The sequence below is a fragment of the Pygocentrus nattereri genome, chromosome 3 (genome assembly GCF_015220715.1).
Source record: "Pygocentrus nattereri isolate fPygNat1 chromosome 3, fPygNat1.pri, whole genome shotgun sequence".
NCBI classification, from domain to species: Eukaryota; Metazoa; Chordata; class Actinopteri; order Characiformes; family Serrasalmidae; genus Pygocentrus; species Pygocentrus nattereri.
The window spans coordinates 29,464,293-29,483,590 of NC_051213.1; the positions used below are offsets into that span (position 1 = coordinate 29,464,293).

Sequence of the window (19,298 nt, forward strand, 5' to 3'; positions counted from 1 at the left end):
GGTTTGATGAGTCTCCACACTCTCCCTCTGCCCTGAAGCCTTTGCTGTAATTCCAGTGGCTCTAGGTTTTGATTTGATTTCATTACTGCACTGAGTGAGGAGCTGCTGTAGCCCTCGCATAGAAAGTGACCTTGAGTGTAGGGTTTGGGTTACAGTTGACCCTCACCAAAACTCTGAAGTCTAGCAGCAGTTCAGCCTTTCTCTGCGCTTGCCTCAGGTGGCGATTGTGCGTGTGTGTGTAGGAAAACATTCAGAGCTTTGCTGCTGCATGTTGCCTGCATGCACACGCACACACTCCGGTTTGCCTTCTTTCCTTTGTGGTTTTTGATGCACACATATTGTTGGACCTCTTTTCTACTGGGAGACTTTGATGCTCTAGACTTAATGTTCTAGAGTATCAAAGCCTCTAGAGCAGAGGTCTTCAATTTCAGACCTTAAAACCAGTTTCTATTTCTGGATTTTGTAATCACTTGTATTTGACTCTAGCCCAGTCAAGTACATTGGCAGTTTAATTACCTAATCCAGAACCAAAAACTTGAATTAAGGTCCAGAGTTGTAGTCTACTCTAGAGTCTAGATATTGTGCTCTTGATTCTGCAGGCCTTGGTGCTCTAGTCACATTACTTATATAAGAGTGCGTAGATGGGATTGATCACATAATGGTTCAGTTTGTTTGGTAGTAACTAGCTGCAGCCCTGGGTGGATGTACATTGGAATTTGAAAATAAAGGATTACAGTGTAGGATTGGTATTGGTTATGCTTTCACACAGCTGGCTACACAACACACATAGTTGGCTATATAACACACAAAAGCAATTTCACTAACAAACATTAATCTAACATGTTATGTACCTCACCAATGCTTAGCTATCTTAACTAACTTGCCAAGATGATACTTTTCCTCAGCATGGGGCTTGGTCTGCAGGGCTGCAGCTAGCTGTCACCAGAGAATGGCTCTGATGTCACATGATTAGCTTTGGCTGTATTTTTAGACACCTCCTAGTGACAGCACTGGAAAGGGCTAGGAGGAATTTGGGGAAAGAATTGAAAGCTCTCTCTGTTTCTCTTTTTCTCTCAGCAGTGTGAGGGACCAAAGTTTTGCCTTCATGGAGGAAAGAATATATAAAAACTTTGTTTCAGAGTAATAGTATAAAAGACCTATGGCACGGTGTCCAGTGCCATAGCATATAGCATATGGTTGTGTATAGTTGCTCTTCAGACATTCAGACAGTGCTGTAGGGTTTTGGATGAAATAGAGATCTGTTATTTAGTGGCTTTAGTCTGAGTTAACACATTAACCCAAAAAAAGAAAAAAATCAATAAATAAAACAGCTTTTCTCAAAAACTTAAAAACTTTTTGATGTTTCCTACACTTCAAATCTATTTTAGAATATTTCAAAATGACAGTAATTTATAAATTTCACTGTGACTTTAAGTAAAAGTGGTTAGAAAAAAGTCTAACATGGATAAATGGCAATAGATTGAATAAATCTCAGTCTGCTAGAAGTGACACCGAGTCAGAGTTTATATAGGACAGATTGTGTAGATACTGTACTGTTTCACCTCAGCTTTATTTGCACTAAAGTGAGAACTTACTGATGGATCTTTTAATTAATTACACATTCCAGGATATGTTAATAGATCTGTGCTTCCTTGACTCCTGTGCTTTTATTGTAAATTGTCCTGAAGTGTTTCTGATAGATGTAAAACTTCTATCTAAAGATAGAAATTATTTAAATCTTTGCTTTATAAAGGGTCAAGCTGCCTTGTGTTTTTTTTTTTGTTTGTTTTTTTTGGCAACTATTCTCAGGAAATAATGAGCAATGCACTAAAATGATTATGCAAATGATTATGCAAATATATGGAGGGATCATTGTGTTTATGAAAAAAATAAAATATTAACACCCCTTGTACAGTTCCACAGCAGCCTTGTGTTTTCATTTCCTTTAATTCTTTACTGACTGTTGATTACAGACATTAAAAGTTGATTTGGTCCAGTATGGGAAATATGCAATAAATTACAGTTCGACATCCTTACAGTCGACATTAATGTTCCGTCTCATACATTTGAACACAGATAGGGGTGTTAATATTTGCATGTGTGTGAGTGTGTGTGCGCACTCTGGATAGGGTGAAGGTCTGGGGCTTGAAGGCCTCTGCATCAGGGATGTTTCCTGTGTTAACAGGAATCTTTTTCACTGATAGTAAATGATTATTTTTGCCTGCCGTTTATTTCTCCTGTTGTAAAGATGAGTAAATAAAGAAAAAGTATGTCAGAATCAGTTTTCTGAGCCCTTGTACGTGTTCGTTTTAGAGTCCGTCTACATAATACATTATAAAAATCTGAAGAAGTTCCTGAAGTAAAGTTGCTTTTACATTCTGTTTCTGCTCTTTACTTTGAGCCTTTTAGATTTTCATAAATCTGAAGGAGCTGCATGGCACTTTAGAGGGATTGTTTAGGATGTAGCTTTTACTCTATCACTGAAACAGAAGACATGAAGTCAGATCTGGAGCTTTTTGAATGTTACCACTTTGAGCATGAGCAGATCATGGTCTTTGGAGGCACTCAAGAGTCCGACAGTTACATGAAGAAAAAAAAAGACCTGAAACAGTACACTACAAAAAAATCCAATTGGTCTATAAGATAAATTTTGAGGGACTTATTGTTATATTATTATGTTATTATCAGTTATATGTCTGTACCATTAAAGCTATTAAACCTTCATTTTGAGGTTATTTGGCTCGGCCTCTTTGGTGATCATTAGAAGAAATGGACATTGACATAGTTTTAGATGCCCTTTAAAGGGCCCATGGAAAACTGAATTATCCTCACTTTTTAAAATAGTTTTATATAGAATATATTTTATGTGTAATACACCAACTGGCCAATGAATTAATTATGCCTTCTTGTGTCCATTTTATCAGCTCCACTTACCATACAGGTTTTTTAGAATGTTTTATTTCAAAATGAGGAAAATGGTTTTCCAGGACACAGACCCTTCAAATCTTCCTTCTTGTAATTTGTTACTTTGTTTTAATACTGATATATGTAACATATTCCCAGTTATACAGTCCATCTGTGTCCTGTGTGCTCAGACTGTCTAAATGTTAATTTAGTGACCCAGGTGGCTCTACACCTGCTGTCGTATTAATGCCACGTCACAGCTGAGCCCTACCTATCCAACTCATGCCACACTGCTGGTCCTCTGTTAGGCGCTGGTTTTCTGGAATGCTCAGCTGTAGCTGGATGTTTCTGACTTTCTGGAAGAAGTGACCAAGGTTGAATACGTCTGCCAAGTGAGTAACATTACCTCATATTTTATGCCACCTTCATTTTTTTTCCTCAACCGGGGAGCTAAATAGGGATTAGAGGGATTTTCCTAAGCAGCACTAAGCAGCACTCGATAACGTCTCTTCATATTTCTGCTCACACTCTGTACTCTGACTAGGAGGAGGGCCAATTGACCTTCCTGACTTTCATCTCCTCATTATGGAAGCGAATAAAAAGAGGGAAACTGCTCTGCTTTCGGGGGCATTTGACAATTGGAACCCAAATTCAAATTTGGAACCCAAATTCATCTTCAAATAAGACCTAAATCCCCTGAATCGCATGAGGAAATGATTTCGGTGGAGCCTGATAATAACCTCTACAGGAACAGATTTCATGTACAACCTTTTGTGTCTCATTGATTTGGCCTCATTATAAGAAAGTAAAGTAATATTTTAGCTGTCCAAACATTTGATGCTTTAACCATAAAGGAGATTTTGAATAGTTTACAGAACTAAGTAATCATTCTGTTAATTTATTTCAAAGCAATAAAAATCTGAATTTTAAAACAGTCTGGTTACTTACCTTATAAATGCAAACACAAATTATGTGAAAGGAAAAATGACGCAGCAACAGTTTGAAGTGCTGGTGGTAGGCAGTCATCCGAAACTGTCTCAGATAAAAGTATTACTAATGATAAATGATTGCTAAATTTTCCTTGGAGTGTCAGATCTGTTCAAGAATTCATGAGTTCAACAGTCTAACAGTCTCCATAAAGTCTGTTTTACTCCCACTGGACTGAAGTTAAAAAGTCTGTTGCTCTTTTATTTCAGTGCTAGTAGCATAAAAACTGCCAGCTGAGGTCCCTAAAGTGACCACTGTTGTTTGAGTGAGTGAGTGAGTGATTGATTGATTGACTGATGGATTGATAGGCTGCATGTGGTCAGTATCATATTAAGCCGAAAGCCACATAATGTAACTCTCTTCACATTAAGTCATGTTTGGAGGCTGGAAGCAGTGAGTAAAATTATTATAAAGCAATTCATCAAAGGCTGAAAATGTTTGTCTGTAACATTTTATTATTCTGTAATTTTTGTTACAAGACCAAAGAAATCTTGGAGGATGCATTTTTTTGCAGAGGCCTCCATGACTGAATGCTTTCCATGCACTGTAACTGTGTACAACCAGTTAGAAGCTAATACACTTTTAAATGTGATTCAAATTAAATTTAGCATATAATGGCCTTTGTGTTCTGAGTCAGAAGATGTTTAAAGGTTTAGGCCATTGTTTGTTATTTAGCCTATACTGGTTTCACAGTGATGCTGTTGCTGAGACGGTCATTCACCTGGACAGGAGGGCGGTCTGCAGGGTTGATTCTATACAACTCCACACCTGCAGGACGAAGCCTGACCACTAATGCCAAGCAACAGGTGCACCTAAATTCCACTGACATTCCATTTCACACATCCAGACAATTCCACCTGGCAGAGACAGAACTAACCTCAAACATTTGGCAAACACTTTCTTTTTTTGGATTAAATAATTAAAATCCAGATACATTTAATTGGTTCTCTGACCTTCACCGACTGTGTGTACGTGTGTATCAACAGGAAAAACCAAAGAAAATTAAATTTGGGCCCCTGAGTGACCAAGACAGAATTTTCACTAACCTGTATGGTCGCCATGACTGGAGGTATCAACATTTATGCATTCAGAGAAATACAGTCACTGCGTTTGTCACACCTGTTTTTGGTGAAGTGCTCCTTAAAAGCCCACTGTTAACACTGAGTATTCCTCTTGCAGACTGAAGGGGGCGCTGAAGAGAGGAGACTGGTATAAGACCAAAGAAATCTTGCTGAAGGGCCCTGAGTGGATCTTAAATGAAGTGAAGGTTTCAGGGCTGAGGGGGAGAGGCGGAGCTGGCTTCCCTACCGGGATGAAGTGGAGCTTCATGAACAAACCAAGTGATGGCAGGTCGACCTCTTACTGAGAAAAACATACACCTGTCTTCTTGTAACACCTGCTTTATTGTAACCTCTACCTTACTAGAGTACCTGTATACACCTGTTTCACTGTAACATCTTACAACCCTTACACCTGCCTTACTGTAAGACCTGTGACAGCTGTATACTTGCCTTACTGTAAGACCTGTGACAGCTGTATACTTGCCTTACTGTAAGACCTGTGATAGCCAGGGTTGGGATAGCTACTGAAATATTAGTAGTTAGCTACTTTGTAGCTACTTTCCCAAAATTTGTAGCCAGCTATAATTTAGCTACTTTTCCTGAAAGAGTAAAGTCGCTTCTCTTTCTCCTGCTTCTCATTCAAATTCTCCCGTTCCACCTTAAATTAGATTGTCCTGCTGTGCCATTTAAGGTGGAGCGGGAGAATTTGAACAAGACACTGGAGGATGAGAAGCAACTTCAGCCTCATAAAAAGTCAAACATTGAGAGACATTTTACAAGAAACTTGCGGAAAAGTTTCTTGAGACGTGAGAAATGTGGCTACGGCTGAGCTAAAGGTTAAAGCAGAGCAAAGTGAGTTTGTGTTTATGTTTTTAGCCTTTACTGTCAGCACACACTGAGACATACTTACAGCCAAGAGGGTAAAAAGGACAGAAAATGTCGTGCCTCCCAAGTTGGTTTTATTATTGCTGAAAGGACAAAATGGCTCTTCTTAACATTTCAGTTGCAACCCCTGAGTCAAGCCTGCTAGTAAGGGGTGATCAGCGCGTAGGCGAGCACGCGCCCATCTGCTCGAGCTGTCTGCGGCTCAGTCAGGATTGCACAGTCGCCACCAGCCCAGTTACCGACCGCGCTATGTGGCTCATTTTTCCCGGATTGCCTGAAGCTTGGAGCGAAATTGTAGCAATTTTTTTTGCTATAGCTACACAAAAATTTGTAGGACCTACAGCTACAGCTACTAAAATTTGTAGTTAGCTACAAAAAAATTTGCTACTCCCCCATCCCTGCTGATAGCCTTACTGTACCACTCTACCTTACTGTAACACCTGTCATAGCCTAATACTTGCCTCAGTGCACCACCTATGATAGCCTTACAACTGCCTTTCTGTAATACTTGTAACAGTCTTATACCTGCCTTACTTTAACACCTGTGATAGCTTCATAACTGCCTTACTTTAACTCCTGTGATAGCTTCACAGCTGCCTTACTTTAACTCCTGTGATAGCTTCACAGCTGCCTTACTTTAACTCCTGTGATAGCTTCATAACTGCCTTACTTTAACTCCTGTGATAGCTTCACAGCTGCCTTACTTTAACTCCTGTGATAGCTTCATAACTGCCTTACTTTAACTCCTGTGATAGCTTCATAACTGCCTTACTTTAACTCCTGTGATAGCTTCATAACTGCCTTACTTTAACTCCTGTGATAGCTTCATAACTGTCTTACTTTCACACCTGTGATAGCTTCATAACTGTCTTACTTTAACTCCTGTGATAGCTTCATAACTGCCTTACTTTAACTCCTGTGATAGCTTCATAACTGCCTTACTTTAACTCCTGTGATAGCTTCACAGCTGCCTTACTTTAACTCCTGTGATAGCTTCATAGCTGTCTTACTTTAACACCTGTGATAGCTTCATAGCTGTCTTACTTTAACTCCTGTGATAGCTTCACAGCTGCCTTACTTTAACTCCTGTGATAGCTTCACAGCTGCCTTACTTTAACTCCTGTGATAGCTTCATAACTGCCTTACTTTAACTCCTGTGATAGCTTCATAACTGCCTTACTTTAACTCCTGTGATAGCTTCATAACTGTCTTACTTTCACACCTGTGATAGCTTCATAACTGCCTTACTTTAACTCCTGTGATAGCTTCATAACTGCCTTACTTTAACTCCTGTGATAGCTTCATAACTGTCTTACTTTCACACCTGTGATAGCTTCATAACTGCCTTACTTTAACTCCTGTGATAGCTTCACAGCTGCCTTACTTTAACTCCTGTGAAAGCTTCATAACTGCCTTACTTTAACACCTGTGATAGCTTCATAGCTGTCTTACTTTAACTCCTGTGATAGCTTCACAGCTGCCTTACTTTAACTCCTGTGATAGCTTCACAGCTGCCTTACTTTAACTCCTGTGATAGCTTCATAACTGCCTTACTTTAACTCCTGTGATAGCTTCATAACTGCCTTACTTTAACTCCTGTGATAGCTTCATAACTGTCTTACTTTCACACCTGTGATAGCTTCATAACTGCCTTACTTTAACTCCTGTGATAGTTTCACAGCTGCCTTACTTTAACTCCTGTGATAGCTTCACAGCTGCCTTACTTTAACTCCTGTGATAGCTTCACAGCTGCCTTACTTTAACTCCTGTGATAGCTTCACAGCTGCCTTACTTTAACTCCTGTGATAGCTTCATAACTGCCTTTCTTTAACTCCTGTGATAGCTTCATAACTGCCTTACTTTAACTCCTGTGATAGCTTCATAACTGTCTTACTTTCACACCTGTGATAGCTTCATAACTGCCTTACTTTAACTCCTGTGATAGCTTCACAGCTGCCTTACTTTAACTCCTGTGATAGCTTCATAGCTGTCTTACTTTAACACCTGTGATAGCTTCACAGCTGCCTTTCTTTAACTCCTGTGATAGCTTCATAACTGCCTTACTTTAACTCCTGTGATAGCTTCATAACTGCCTTACTTTAACTCCTGTGATAGCTTCATAACTGCCTTACTTTAACTCCTGTGATAGCTTCACAGCTGCCTTACTTTAACTCCTGTGATAGCTTCATAACTGCCTTACTTTAACTCCTGTGATAGCTTCATAACTGCCTTACTTTAACTCCTGTGATAGCTTCATAACTGTCTTACTTTCACACCTGTGATAGCTTCATAACTGCCTTACTTTAACTCCTGTGATAGCTTCACAGCTGCCTTACTTTAACTCCTGTGAAAGCTTCATAACTGCCTTACTTTAACTCCTGTGATAGCTTCATAGCTGTCTTACTTTAACTCCTGTGATAGCTTCACAGCTGCCTTACTTTAACTCCTGTGATAGCTTCACAGCTGCCTTACTTTAACTCCTGTGATAGCTTCATAACTGCCTTACTTTAACTCCTGTGATAGCTTCATAACTGCCTTACTTTAACTCCTGTGATAGCTTCATAACTGTCTTACTTTCACACCTGTGATAGCTTCATAACTGCCTTACTTTAACTCCTGTGATAGCTTCACAGCTGCCTTACTTTAACTCCTGTGATAGCTTCATAGCTGTCTTACTTTAACACCTGTGATAGCTTCATAACTGCCTTACTTTAACTCCTGTGATAGCTTCATAACTGCCTTACTTTAACTCCTGTGATAGCTTCATAACTGTCTTACTTTAACACCTGTGATAGCTTCATAACTGTCTTACTTTAACTCCTGTGATAGCTTCATAACTGCCTTACTTTAACTCCTGTGATAGCTTCATAACTGTCTTACTTTAACACCTGTGATAGCTTCATAACTGTCTTACTTTAACTCCTGTGATAGCTTCATAACTGCCTTACTTTAACACCTGTGATAGCTTCATAACTGCCTTACTTTAACTCCTGTGATAGCTTCATAACTGCCTTACTTTAACACCTGTGATAGCTTCATAACTGCCTTTCTTTAACACTTGTGATAGCTTCATAAATGCCTTACCTCAACACCTGTGATAGCCTTACACCTTTTTCACTGTAACACCTGTGATAGCATTACACCCACCTAACAGTAACACCTGTGATAGTTGTATACCTGCCTTACTTTAACTCTTGTGATAGCTTCATAAGTGCCTTACCTTAACTCCTGTGATAGCCTTATAACTGCCTTACTTTAACACCTGTGATAGCTTCATAACTGTCTTACTGCAACACCTGTGACTGCCTGACACCCACCTTACAGTAACACCTGTGATAGTATTATACCTGCCTTACTTTAATATCCTGTGATAGCTTTATAACTGCCTTACTTTAACACCTGTGATAGCTTCATAACTGTCTTACTTTAACACCTGTGATAGCTTCATAACTGTTTTACTGCAACACCTGTGATAGCCTTACACCTTCTTTACTGTAACACCTGTGACTGCCTTACACCCACCTTACAGTAACACCTGTGATAGTATTATACCTGCCTTACTTTAATATCCTGTGATAACTTTATAACTGCCTTACTTTAACACCTGTGATAGCTTCATAACTGTCTTACTTTAACACCTGTGATAGCTTCATAAGTGCCTTACCTCAACACATGTGATAGCCTTACACCTTTTTCACTTTAACACCTGTGATAGCCTTACACCCACCTAACAGTAACACCTGTGATAGTTGTATACCTGCCTTACTTTAACTCCTGTGATAGCTTCATAACTGTCTTACTGTAACACCTGTGACAGCTTCATAACTGCCTTACTTTAACTCCTGTGACAGCTTCATTACTGCCTTACTTTCACAACTGTGATAGCATCTTAACTGCCTTATTTTAATTCCTTTGATAGCTTCATATCTGCCTTACTTCAACACCTGTGATAGCTTCATAACTGTCTTACAGTAACATCTATGACATTGTTACCTCTGCCATACTGTAACATCTCTGACAGCTTACTGAAGCACCTGTTTTATTGTAACACCATTCTTACTGGAACACATGATAGCCTTACATCTGCTTTATTGTAACAACTGCATTACTATAACATCTGTAACAATCTTACACCTGCCTCACGACAACCTCTGCCTCACTGTTACACTTGCCTTACACACCTGTGACTGCTTTACAGCTCTCTTACTGTAACCCCTGCCCTACTATTACACACGTCTTACAGGGTTATTGTAACACATGCGATAGCTTTACGCCTGCCTTACTGGAACACTTGTTTCATTGTAACACCGGACCTACTGTAACACCTGCATCAATGTAAGGCCTGTGATAAGCTTGCACTTGCCTTTCTGTACCACCTGTCATACTATAATAGCCCTATTGTAACATCAATAACATAATGTTCTCTCTTTTCACCGCTGTTCTCTTTCCCCAATTACAGGCCTAAGTACCTGGTGGTAAATGCAGATGAAGGTGAGCCGGGTACCTGTAAAGATCGAGAAATCATGCGTCATGACCCTCATAAGCTGGTGGAGGGCTGTGTGGTGGCAGGCAGAGCAATGGGAGCGCGTGCTGCCTACATCTACATTCGCGGAGAATTTTACAATGAGTCCTCCAACCTGCAGGTGTAGCGTCCATTGCAGAAAATCATTGTAGCCCTGACAGACTCCATCATATACTCTTGGTTTCTTGTGTATAAAAAGATGAATCATCTGCACAGATCCACAAAGCATAGATTAAATTAATTTTATAGAGTGCTGTGAGTGACAGCTGCTAATGTTTCATTAATGTGCCATGTGATGATTCATAAAGTGAAGAAAGCTCTTTTGATTCATTGCATTCATTTTCTGACACCTGATGAATGGGCCTCACCTTCACTTTTCCTCTCTTAGGTGGCAATTAAGGAAGCGTATGCTGCAGGGTTGATAGGGAAGAATGCGTGTGGCTCTGGATACAACTTTGATGTGTTTGTAATGCGGGGTGCAGGAGCGTACATCTGTGGAGAGGAGACGGCTCTCATTGAGTCCATCGAAGGCAAGCAGGGCAAACCACGTCTAAAGCCACCATTCCCTGCTGACATAGGTGCTGTTTCCTCCTTTTTATGATCTGAAGCTCTTTTCTAGTTTTTCAATAAAATAAATGATGCGTTAGAATAATGCAAACGTACACTATGTATTCCCTTACCCAAACGCATCCAGTCAGTCTTGATTTAAGATTGCTTACCTGCACAATTTGTGGCAAGTGTGTGATGATTTAGGGATGCTATTTGCACAATGCTTTTGAGTGTACATTAGCTTAATTGCCTGTTAACTACATTAGCCTCATAGCTCTAGTGCATAAGCAAAGAGCCAAACTTTTGGCTAATCAACACAAACAACACACTTTTCTCACATGGGTCAGGCAACATGCAGCCCAACTAGTAATACAACATATTTATTTGGTATAAAAAGTAAAAGTTTCTGCTTGTTTCTCTTACAAGGTTTGTTTGGGTGTCCAACAACAGTTGCTAATGTTGAGACAGTTGCTGTAGCACCAGCCATATGTCGTCGAGGAGGCGCATGGTTTGCCAGTTTTGGGCGCGAGAGAAACTCAGGAACGAAGCTGTTCAATATCTCTGGGCATGTAAACACACCATGCACAGTGGAGGAGGAGATGTCCATCTCTCTGAGAGACCTCCTTGAGAGACATGCAGGTCAGACACCTGAGACATACAATATTTTGCCAAAAGTATTCACTCACCCAACAAATCATTGAATTCAGGTGTTCCAATTTCATGACAATTTCATGCTCCCAACTTTGTGGTAACAGTTTGTGGACGGCCCCTTCCTGTTCCAACATGACTGCACACCAGTGCACAAAGCAGGTCCATAAAGACATGGATAAGCGAGTTTAGTGTGGAAGAACTTGACTGGTCTGCACAGAGTCCTGACCTCAACCTGATAGAACACGTTTAGGATGAATTAGAGCAGAGACTGTGAGCCACACCTTCTCGTCCAACATCAGCGTCTGACCTCACAATCTGGAAGAATGGTCAAAAATTCCCATAAACACACTCCTAAACCTTGTGAAAAGGCTTCCCAGAAAAGTTGAAGCTGTTATAGTTGCAAAGGGTGGGCCAACATCATATTAAACCCTATGGATTAAGACTGGAATGTCATTCAAGTTCGTATGCATGTGAAGGCAGATGAGCGAATACTTTTGGAAATATAGTGTACCTCAGACAAAGCAGAAATTTCTCACATGTGTTAAAGCACCCCTTTAATGGCTAGTGACTAGACTGACCATGTGAGTAGATGGTAGGAGTGAGGGATGCACTTATTTGAAATTTCTAATACTATCTGATAAGTAACACTTTGTTGTATTCAACCAATTAATTTTGCAATTTAAAACAAGTGCACAGAATAATCCACATATGAATGACTATATGTAGACATGACAAATGTTGTGAATATCTTTTTATTTAGCAGATGACCATTTCCATAGAAACCAATGTTTTAGGAGTTTTGCCCATGGACTTACTTATATAGTAGTGCAACCTCTGGGCACAACATATGGTTTGATATAGCAGTGCAAGCCTGTCTTGATGGAGAGTTAAACATTAGTTATTCCGTACATGAGGAGGTGGTGTTATCCACTATGCTATTCATTTTCGGCAAGTAGGCAAAATTTATGTAACAATTTTTGAAAAAAAAAAAAAAAGGAAATATCCACCACTACTGGCTATACATAGATGGTGTGTGGGCAAAAACAGGGCACTGTGTTAGCCTTTGTAATTACTGTTTATAATATATTGGACAAAAGAAAATACATTTTCCAATTTGTCTATGAATAATGTATCGGACATTGATTCCTTGCGGTTTCTTGCCTGTGCATGGTTCAGGTGGTGTGAGGGGTGGCTGGGATAACCTGCTGGGTGTGATTCCTGGTGGCTCGTCCACTCCCATCATCCCTCGCTCTGTCTGTGATGATGTGATGATGGACTTTGATGACCTTGTCAGGGCTGAGACCGCTCTGGGTACTGCTGCAGTCATAGTCATGGACAAATCAGTGAGTTTATTGGTTTGCATTGTTTTCAAATTTTATTTCATTTGTTTTCAGGAACTCTGTATGCATTCTCAGTCAATTCTGTCTCTGCTTCAGACTGATGTGATCAGAGCTATTGCTCGACTGGTGGAGTTTTACAAACATGAGAGCTGTGGCCAGTGTACCCCCTGCAGAGAGGGTGAGGAAGTGCAACATGTGGTTTGAAATTTGCAGCATGATTTCTGTTCTTGTCTTTTCTGGTCTTTGACTTTTTGCTCAGCCTTGCTGTTCTGGTATCACCAAGCCTGCACAAATTAAACCACAGAAAGACATTTGTTTAAGTGAACTGGATTCTTCCAGCATCGGGTTCTAATGAAGTAAAAGGATGTCAGTGAATCACAGTGCTGTTAATGACCCAGACAGCAGCATAATGTATCAGATTATTTCTACAGGCATTTTTTTTGCATCAACTTGTACCATAATGTCAGCAAACTGCCCAACCCAGCTAATGGAAGTCATATGTTTAATTGTTTTCCAACATTCAATAGTCCTCAAGTAAAATTTTGCACCTCATGATCTACACAGCCAACCACAAAAGCTTCTGTTAGCAACACACATCAGTGTAGTCTATCAAAATTCACTTTAGTGCATAGTCACACAATAAAGACCAAATGTGAAAATGTTCTGTTTGAAGTCTTTTATCCATGATGTTAAAAAAAAGGTTTACATTGATTTGTACAGAAAATGTAAACATAACTAGTTAGGTATATCAGTTATTTCAGTCATGCATTTTACCGGATCAGACAACAACCTTGACCTAAAGCTTGAACGAGAATTGTATTATTATAATTAATTACAATAATATGTAAATAATTATAATATATAAATATGATGTCATTTATGTTTGGTAAAATGCCTACATATTGTAATAATTACAAATAATAACTATTGGTGGCCAACAGCCCCCTAGCAGTACCAACAGGTTGAAAAACACTGGCTAGAGTTCACAAGACTCAATTACATAATACAGGAAAATACGATGAGGAGTGCACTGCATTGTACCTGGTTTTCTGCCTTGTAGGGGTGGACTGGATGAACTCCATAATGTGGCGCTTTGTGAAAGGAGATGCTCGCTCCTCTGAGATTGATATGATCTGGGAGCTTAGCAAGCAGATAGAGGGTCACACCATCTGTGCGCTGGGCGATGGGGCTGCCTGGCCTGTTCAGGTAAGCACAAGCAATCTTTACCTGCCTAACAGGTGTACAGAGCAAATGACTTGGGTCTGTAGATCCTATGTTCCAGACAGAGTTCTTCAGCAGCCTCTGTTTCTGCTCCTGCAGGGTTTGGTGCCAACATTCTGTACTGTGCAAAAGTCAGAGACCATCTTTCATTTATTTAATATCTAAATCATTAAGTGCTTTTTATTCATTTTTCAGTGTCAGAAAAAAAGACAACATATTTAAAGCTAAACTATAAAATATTTGGGGATCTGGTGGAAAGTTGTAATTGCAACATGCAGTAGAACATTTTGGAACAGCGGTTGTGCTTCAGATAACTTCGCCAAGCCGATTAATCTGATGATTCAGAAATCTGACCCGATGCCTCTGACTAAATTATTATTTCAGGTTATACAGGGTGATTCGCAGCAGCACACACACCTGATTCCTGATACTGTGATGACATTTCTTTTCATTTTAATACAAAATTACACAGAAGCCTCAACAACTAAATAAAACATCAAGTTTTTCACCATTTAGTGTGCACACATTACCTTATCAAAAACCTTCAGTTTTTTTGGGAGACTTACTTTCAGTTTCTCACAGACATCTGCAAAGATGTGTTTTCCACACTTCCACAGTTCAGTCTTAGAAGCTGGTTGAACTTTTTGTTTTTAATGATCCAATTAATTCCAGTAATTTAGTGATGTTGAGGTCTGGACTCTGGGACAGTCAGTCCCATATTCTGAGAACACCAGCAGCTTCTTAGTTTTATTTGCAAACTTTTTTGTCTGTTGCTCCTTTTCTCAATAAGTTTCTAGGCAGCTACACATCCTTTCACATCCCTTAAAAACTGTAAGAACTGTTTTTCTGATGGTGACAGTTTTGATGGGTCGTGCATAATTAGAAGTTTCATTTTCTCCACATATTTGACTACAGTTCTAGAAAATGTTCTTCACTTATTTCCCTTTGTCTTTCCATTTTGTTATCCAAATGTAATATTTTATGTCTAATCTCCTCATAAATATATCCTAAAAATCAATAACCTGCAGTTAATGCCATTTTAACTGGAAATGAAATAAATTAAGGGTGGTCTCTGACTTTTGCACAGAACCATACACCAAGGCCAGTTTTCCCAGATATGGACGAAGCCTAGTCTTTTTTAAGACTAAATTGCAGTTCCAATAGTGAATTACCATTATAATGTTTTTGTCTAGCTATAGATGTACACTAGGTTTATAAGCCTGCTCATCTAGCATTTCTTCTAAAATGAATTTAATCAATTAACAGTTTGTCCCCATTTTACACTAGATGTTGGAACACTGCTGTGATTATTAGATTGCATTCAGCCACAAGAGCATTAAGTGAGGTCAGATCCTGGTGTTGGATGAACAGTTCTTGATCACAAACACCAATAGAACTCATTGGAACTAAACTCTACAGGACAGATTTTCAGGAGCAGGGTTGGACTTTGTTGCACTTAACTAGAGCTGTCTTTTAAAAGTAGCGCTGGAAGCCACAGGATAATGGGAATAAGTTTAATCATAAAACATAAACACATACTCTAACGTATATTTATGCCATGTAGGGTTTGATCCGGCACTTCCGGCCAGTGATGGAGCAACGCATCTCTAAGTTCAAAGCAACAAATCCCAAAGAGGCCGAGAAGAGGAGAGAGGTCATTTAGAGGCTGATTTGAAGATAGCTTGTAGATGTGTGTAGATGCCATACATAAAGTGTAGGAGTTTCAGAAGCCCACAGACGCATCATTATCTTCAGCACTTTATTTATGGTTATACTGTATGTTTAACTATTTTTATGGCTGTACACTACTGAGCTATGCTGTAGTTTACTAAATTATTCAAAATTGCACATTTTTTCATGATTGTAGCTTTTTGTGGGAGGGATCTGAGCTTTCATATGAAATCCGACGTTATAAGTTTGGGGCCTCATGATCCAGCTGTGTGGGTCTGAAATTTCATATGGAATATTTAGTTTGGGGACCTGGTCTACAGTCCAAGGTCCCACAGGAGATGGGCCTCTTTCTCCCTCTCTCTCTCACTTCCAAATAAGATGGTCATTTAATCAATTCCATGTCTTATTTTCATGTAAACCACTGGGATATAAAATCAGGCAGTCAGAGCCGTTTTCTTCAGAGGTGTTTTTTGGCTTCAACCTCGCACAAGCAAAACCATGGTGCTCGATTTGTATGTAATACAATACTATGTAATAAACTTTTTATGCAAGCAAGACAGTGTCAGCAGAGATGTCTTCATCATCTTCACATCATCACTACTTGAATAAACAACACATGCTACAATAAAACTATTTAAATTAAATGTTCTGTGTAACTTACTCACAGTCTATGTGATGTAATGTATTTGTGACAAAGCCTCTACAGAGGATCTGTTACCATTTTAATATTTAAAGGGCATTCTGTCCTAAACCAGAGTTTAGTATTTGCATTATTTCACTTCTGCATTTAACCCATCCATGAAGTGAAACACCACATACACACTAGTGAGCACACACACTAGGGGGCAGTGAGCACACTTGCCCGGAGCGGTGGGCAGCCCAATCCGCAGTGCCCGGGGAGCAGTTGGGGGTTAGGTGTCTTGCTCAAGGATACCTCAGTCATGTGCTGTCGGCTCTGGGGATCGAACCGGCGACCTTCCGGTCACGAGGCTGGTTCCCTAACCTCCAGCCCACGACTGCCCCCATAAATTTCCCATAAAAAAATAAAGTAAAAACAACACACAGCGTAGCTAGTACATTGTGTTATATGCGATCATATAGTGGACGAACTGTAGCTCGCAAAGAGAGGGAGTTTTTTTTTTTCTTTTTCTCGAAGCTTCACAGAACACAACACATTTTTTCCAACTAATTCCAAGACAAAATGACAACATACCTGCAAACACACACACACACTCCGTTTTTAAGGTTATGCTTGCTGCAACTGCGCATAGCTCTATAAAATCAGAAAAGGAAAGGAAAACAGAAGTTTGAGCACATTTTCTAGCTCATTTTCCCAACTGGCGCCAAAAGACGATGCCGTCTGCCCGGAGCATTGCCGGTAGCTCCGTCTGGAACTAAAGTATTAAATTTGGTGAAATACGCGCCAATACTCGTCCAAAACGCAGCACACGCGCTGGGATTGTTATTACAGACGATGCTTGGAAAAAGTCATCTCAGAAGTAAATATATCTTCCTAAAATATGAGATTATTCACAGCCTTTTCCACACAGGGTACCTGCAGCATAGCATAACAAACAAGAATAAGGAAAGTATTAATATATCAAGTATTTTTAGAAAAATTAAATATAAAACAACAATTGAGCTCAAAGTAACAAGAAATATATCATAAAAATTATCTAATGGACAATAACTTTGGAAGAATTCACACAACTAAGGGCTACAATTATTATTATTGTTATTATTATTATTAATAATAATAATTATTTTCTTTTTGTTTTAGCTCTGTTACACAAGCTAACATTACCTCTTCAAACACAACCATAAAGGAACCCGCTTCTCTATCTTTATTCAGCACATGATGACTAACAGGCAACTTTCTACCAGTTCAATGAGAGAAAAGAGGCCAAATTGAGGTTCAAGCGTTTAGCTACCCTGCTAACTCCAGCTTTTATCTCGCTATCGTTTTCATGTGATGACTCATTTGAGCAGCCCGTTTCCTCCACGAGAATCACGACTTCAGCATTCGCTACCTATGAAATATCTACCTCAAAGCAGTTTTTCAAAAGATCCTCCCACCTTCAAGGTGTATCAGGGGGGCTTTCCCCAGTCTTGAAACCGAAAGATGTTTAAAACAGACACTCGCAACCTTTTCAAACTCACGACCCACATTACAGACCAACAGACCACAAGAGCTTCCAAGATTTTACCAGCCAGATCATTTAAAGTTCAAACTAAAATGACAGATAATCAATGTAGCCTGTCGATTTCGCCTGTTTTACTGTATAAAGCAACACAATAAACACAGAAAACAGAACATTTTCTAACTTACCCAGTAAGCTGCTGCTGTTTGGCAGCGACCATGACATGCTGAAGGAATCAAAGCCGTGAAAGCAGAAAGACTCGATAAGATTAGGTGCAGATTTATTTAGTGTCCAGTTGTCGGCTTAATTTTTTGGCCTGAAATTTCTTTTAAAAAAAAAAAGACCTCTGGCTTACAGCACAGCGCGCAGGTAGGTGCCCATCTTCTGTTGTCGGGCATTTTAAATCCTTTACACGCCCAACACGGTTTATGCATGCATGCATTATTCATGCATGAGTGTCAGGCGGCGGTAAATGATCGGGGTCACTCGTTTCACAGGTCTTGCAGGATTCACGTCTCAAACTGAGCTCCAAACATCCAAAACTCTCAAAAAGCGCCAGCTGCTGAACGAGGGTGATAAACTCTCCTTTTCCTTTCCGGAAGGGAAAGCGGCTCACTCAATGTCAGTTTGCCTGTTTTGTGAGGATTAAAGGAGATCAGCGTCGTCTGAAAACAGTCCGCCGTGTCTGTTTTTGTTGTGGCGCGTTAAGGCTTGGCTTTCACCGCTGCAGTTCCCTTCATTTCGGGTTGTACTGGGTTTTCTTGCTCTTCTCCGTCAGAGATACAGTGGTTTTTCACTTGTAGGTGGTCCAGCCGCAGGATAGTTTTTTTCTTTTTAACTGCGCTTATTTTGCTGCCCAGACTTTGCTGGGAAGCAGGCAGGTCACCTCTAACCACACGTCTTCACACCTTGGTAAGCACTAACCCTGATACTGCCAGCCCACATCCCAACGAGCGCGCGTGGAGAGACCGAGCCCTGCGTCCTCCTCCCCGGCTGCCTCCGCTGAGACGGCAGTGCAGAGAGCCGCCAGCTCCTCCGGCAGCAGCGCACCAACATTAACCCCCCGCCAGCCTCCCTCGGCTGCCCGTGCCACGGCACGTTGTCCTGCTTTTGCACATAATTCGTCGTATTTATAACAACATTTCGTTATTTCTACATATATCTAAATAAGTGAGTAAGCAGCGGTTCAAAGCGACTGTAGCCCCCATGCAGTCGCCACTGTGGTCTACAGGCTGAAACCACTGCTCAGGAGACTGCCTGAGACCACCGTGGCGCCGCTGTGGAAGACGAGGAGACATGTAATGTTTATACGTCGGTAGTAAATTTTCCGTTTTGGCTGGAGTGTCCCTTTAGAGTCGTCCCCGCT

The 19,298-nt window shown here is 40.2% G+C and overlaps 2 protein-coding genes and 1 long non-coding RNA gene across 3 annotated transcripts in view; 2 read left to right on the forward strand and 1 right to left on the reverse strand.

Annotated features, from left to right (window-relative positions):
* zbtb7b (zinc finger and BTB domain containing 7B) overlaps positions 1–19,298 on the forward strand; it is a 49,599-nt gene that overhangs the window by 30,078 nt on the left and 223 nt on the right. Inside the window, exon 4 of the transcript XR_005130091.1 lies at positions 16,361–16,364. The gene's annotated coding sequence lies outside the window, so the exon portion shown is untranslated. The remainder of the gene's footprint in view (positions 1–16,360; positions 16,365–19,298) is intronic.
* On the forward strand, positions 3,168–16,303 carry LOC108436099 (NADH dehydrogenase [ubiquinone] flavoprotein 1, mitochondrial-like). The gene is made up of 11 exons (XM_017712358.2): positions 3,168–3,296; positions 4,585–4,697; positions 4,878–4,960; positions 5,071–5,241; positions 10,297–10,480; positions 10,748–10,937; positions 11,335–11,547; positions 12,736–12,902; positions 12,996–13,077; positions 13,960–14,105; positions 15,685–16,303. Coding segments are annotated over exons 1-11 (1,449 nt in total). The 5' UTR covers positions 3,168–3,295; the 3' UTR covers positions 15,784–16,303.
* On the reverse strand, positions 12,296–19,269 carry LOC119263087. Its single transcript, XR_005130092.1, has 3 exons — positions 18,121–19,269; positions 13,941–14,097; positions 12,296–13,183 (listed from the first exon to the last, which is right to left on the reverse strand). It is a non-coding gene; the product is annotated as an uncharacterized LOC119263087 (long non-coding RNA).

Bases quoted from the DNA above. Each gene is read 5' to 3' on its own strand.
- LOC108436099 (XM_017712358.2), top strand. The intron at 10,481-10,747 runs GTGTAGCGTCCA...TTCCTCTCTTAG, and splicing joins ATGAGTCCTCCAACCTGCAG to GTGGCAATTAAGGAAGCGTA. The intron at 11,548-12,735 runs GTCAGACACCTG...TGCATGGTTCAG, and splicing joins CCTCCTTGAGAGACATGCAG to GTGGTGTGAGGGGTGGCTGG.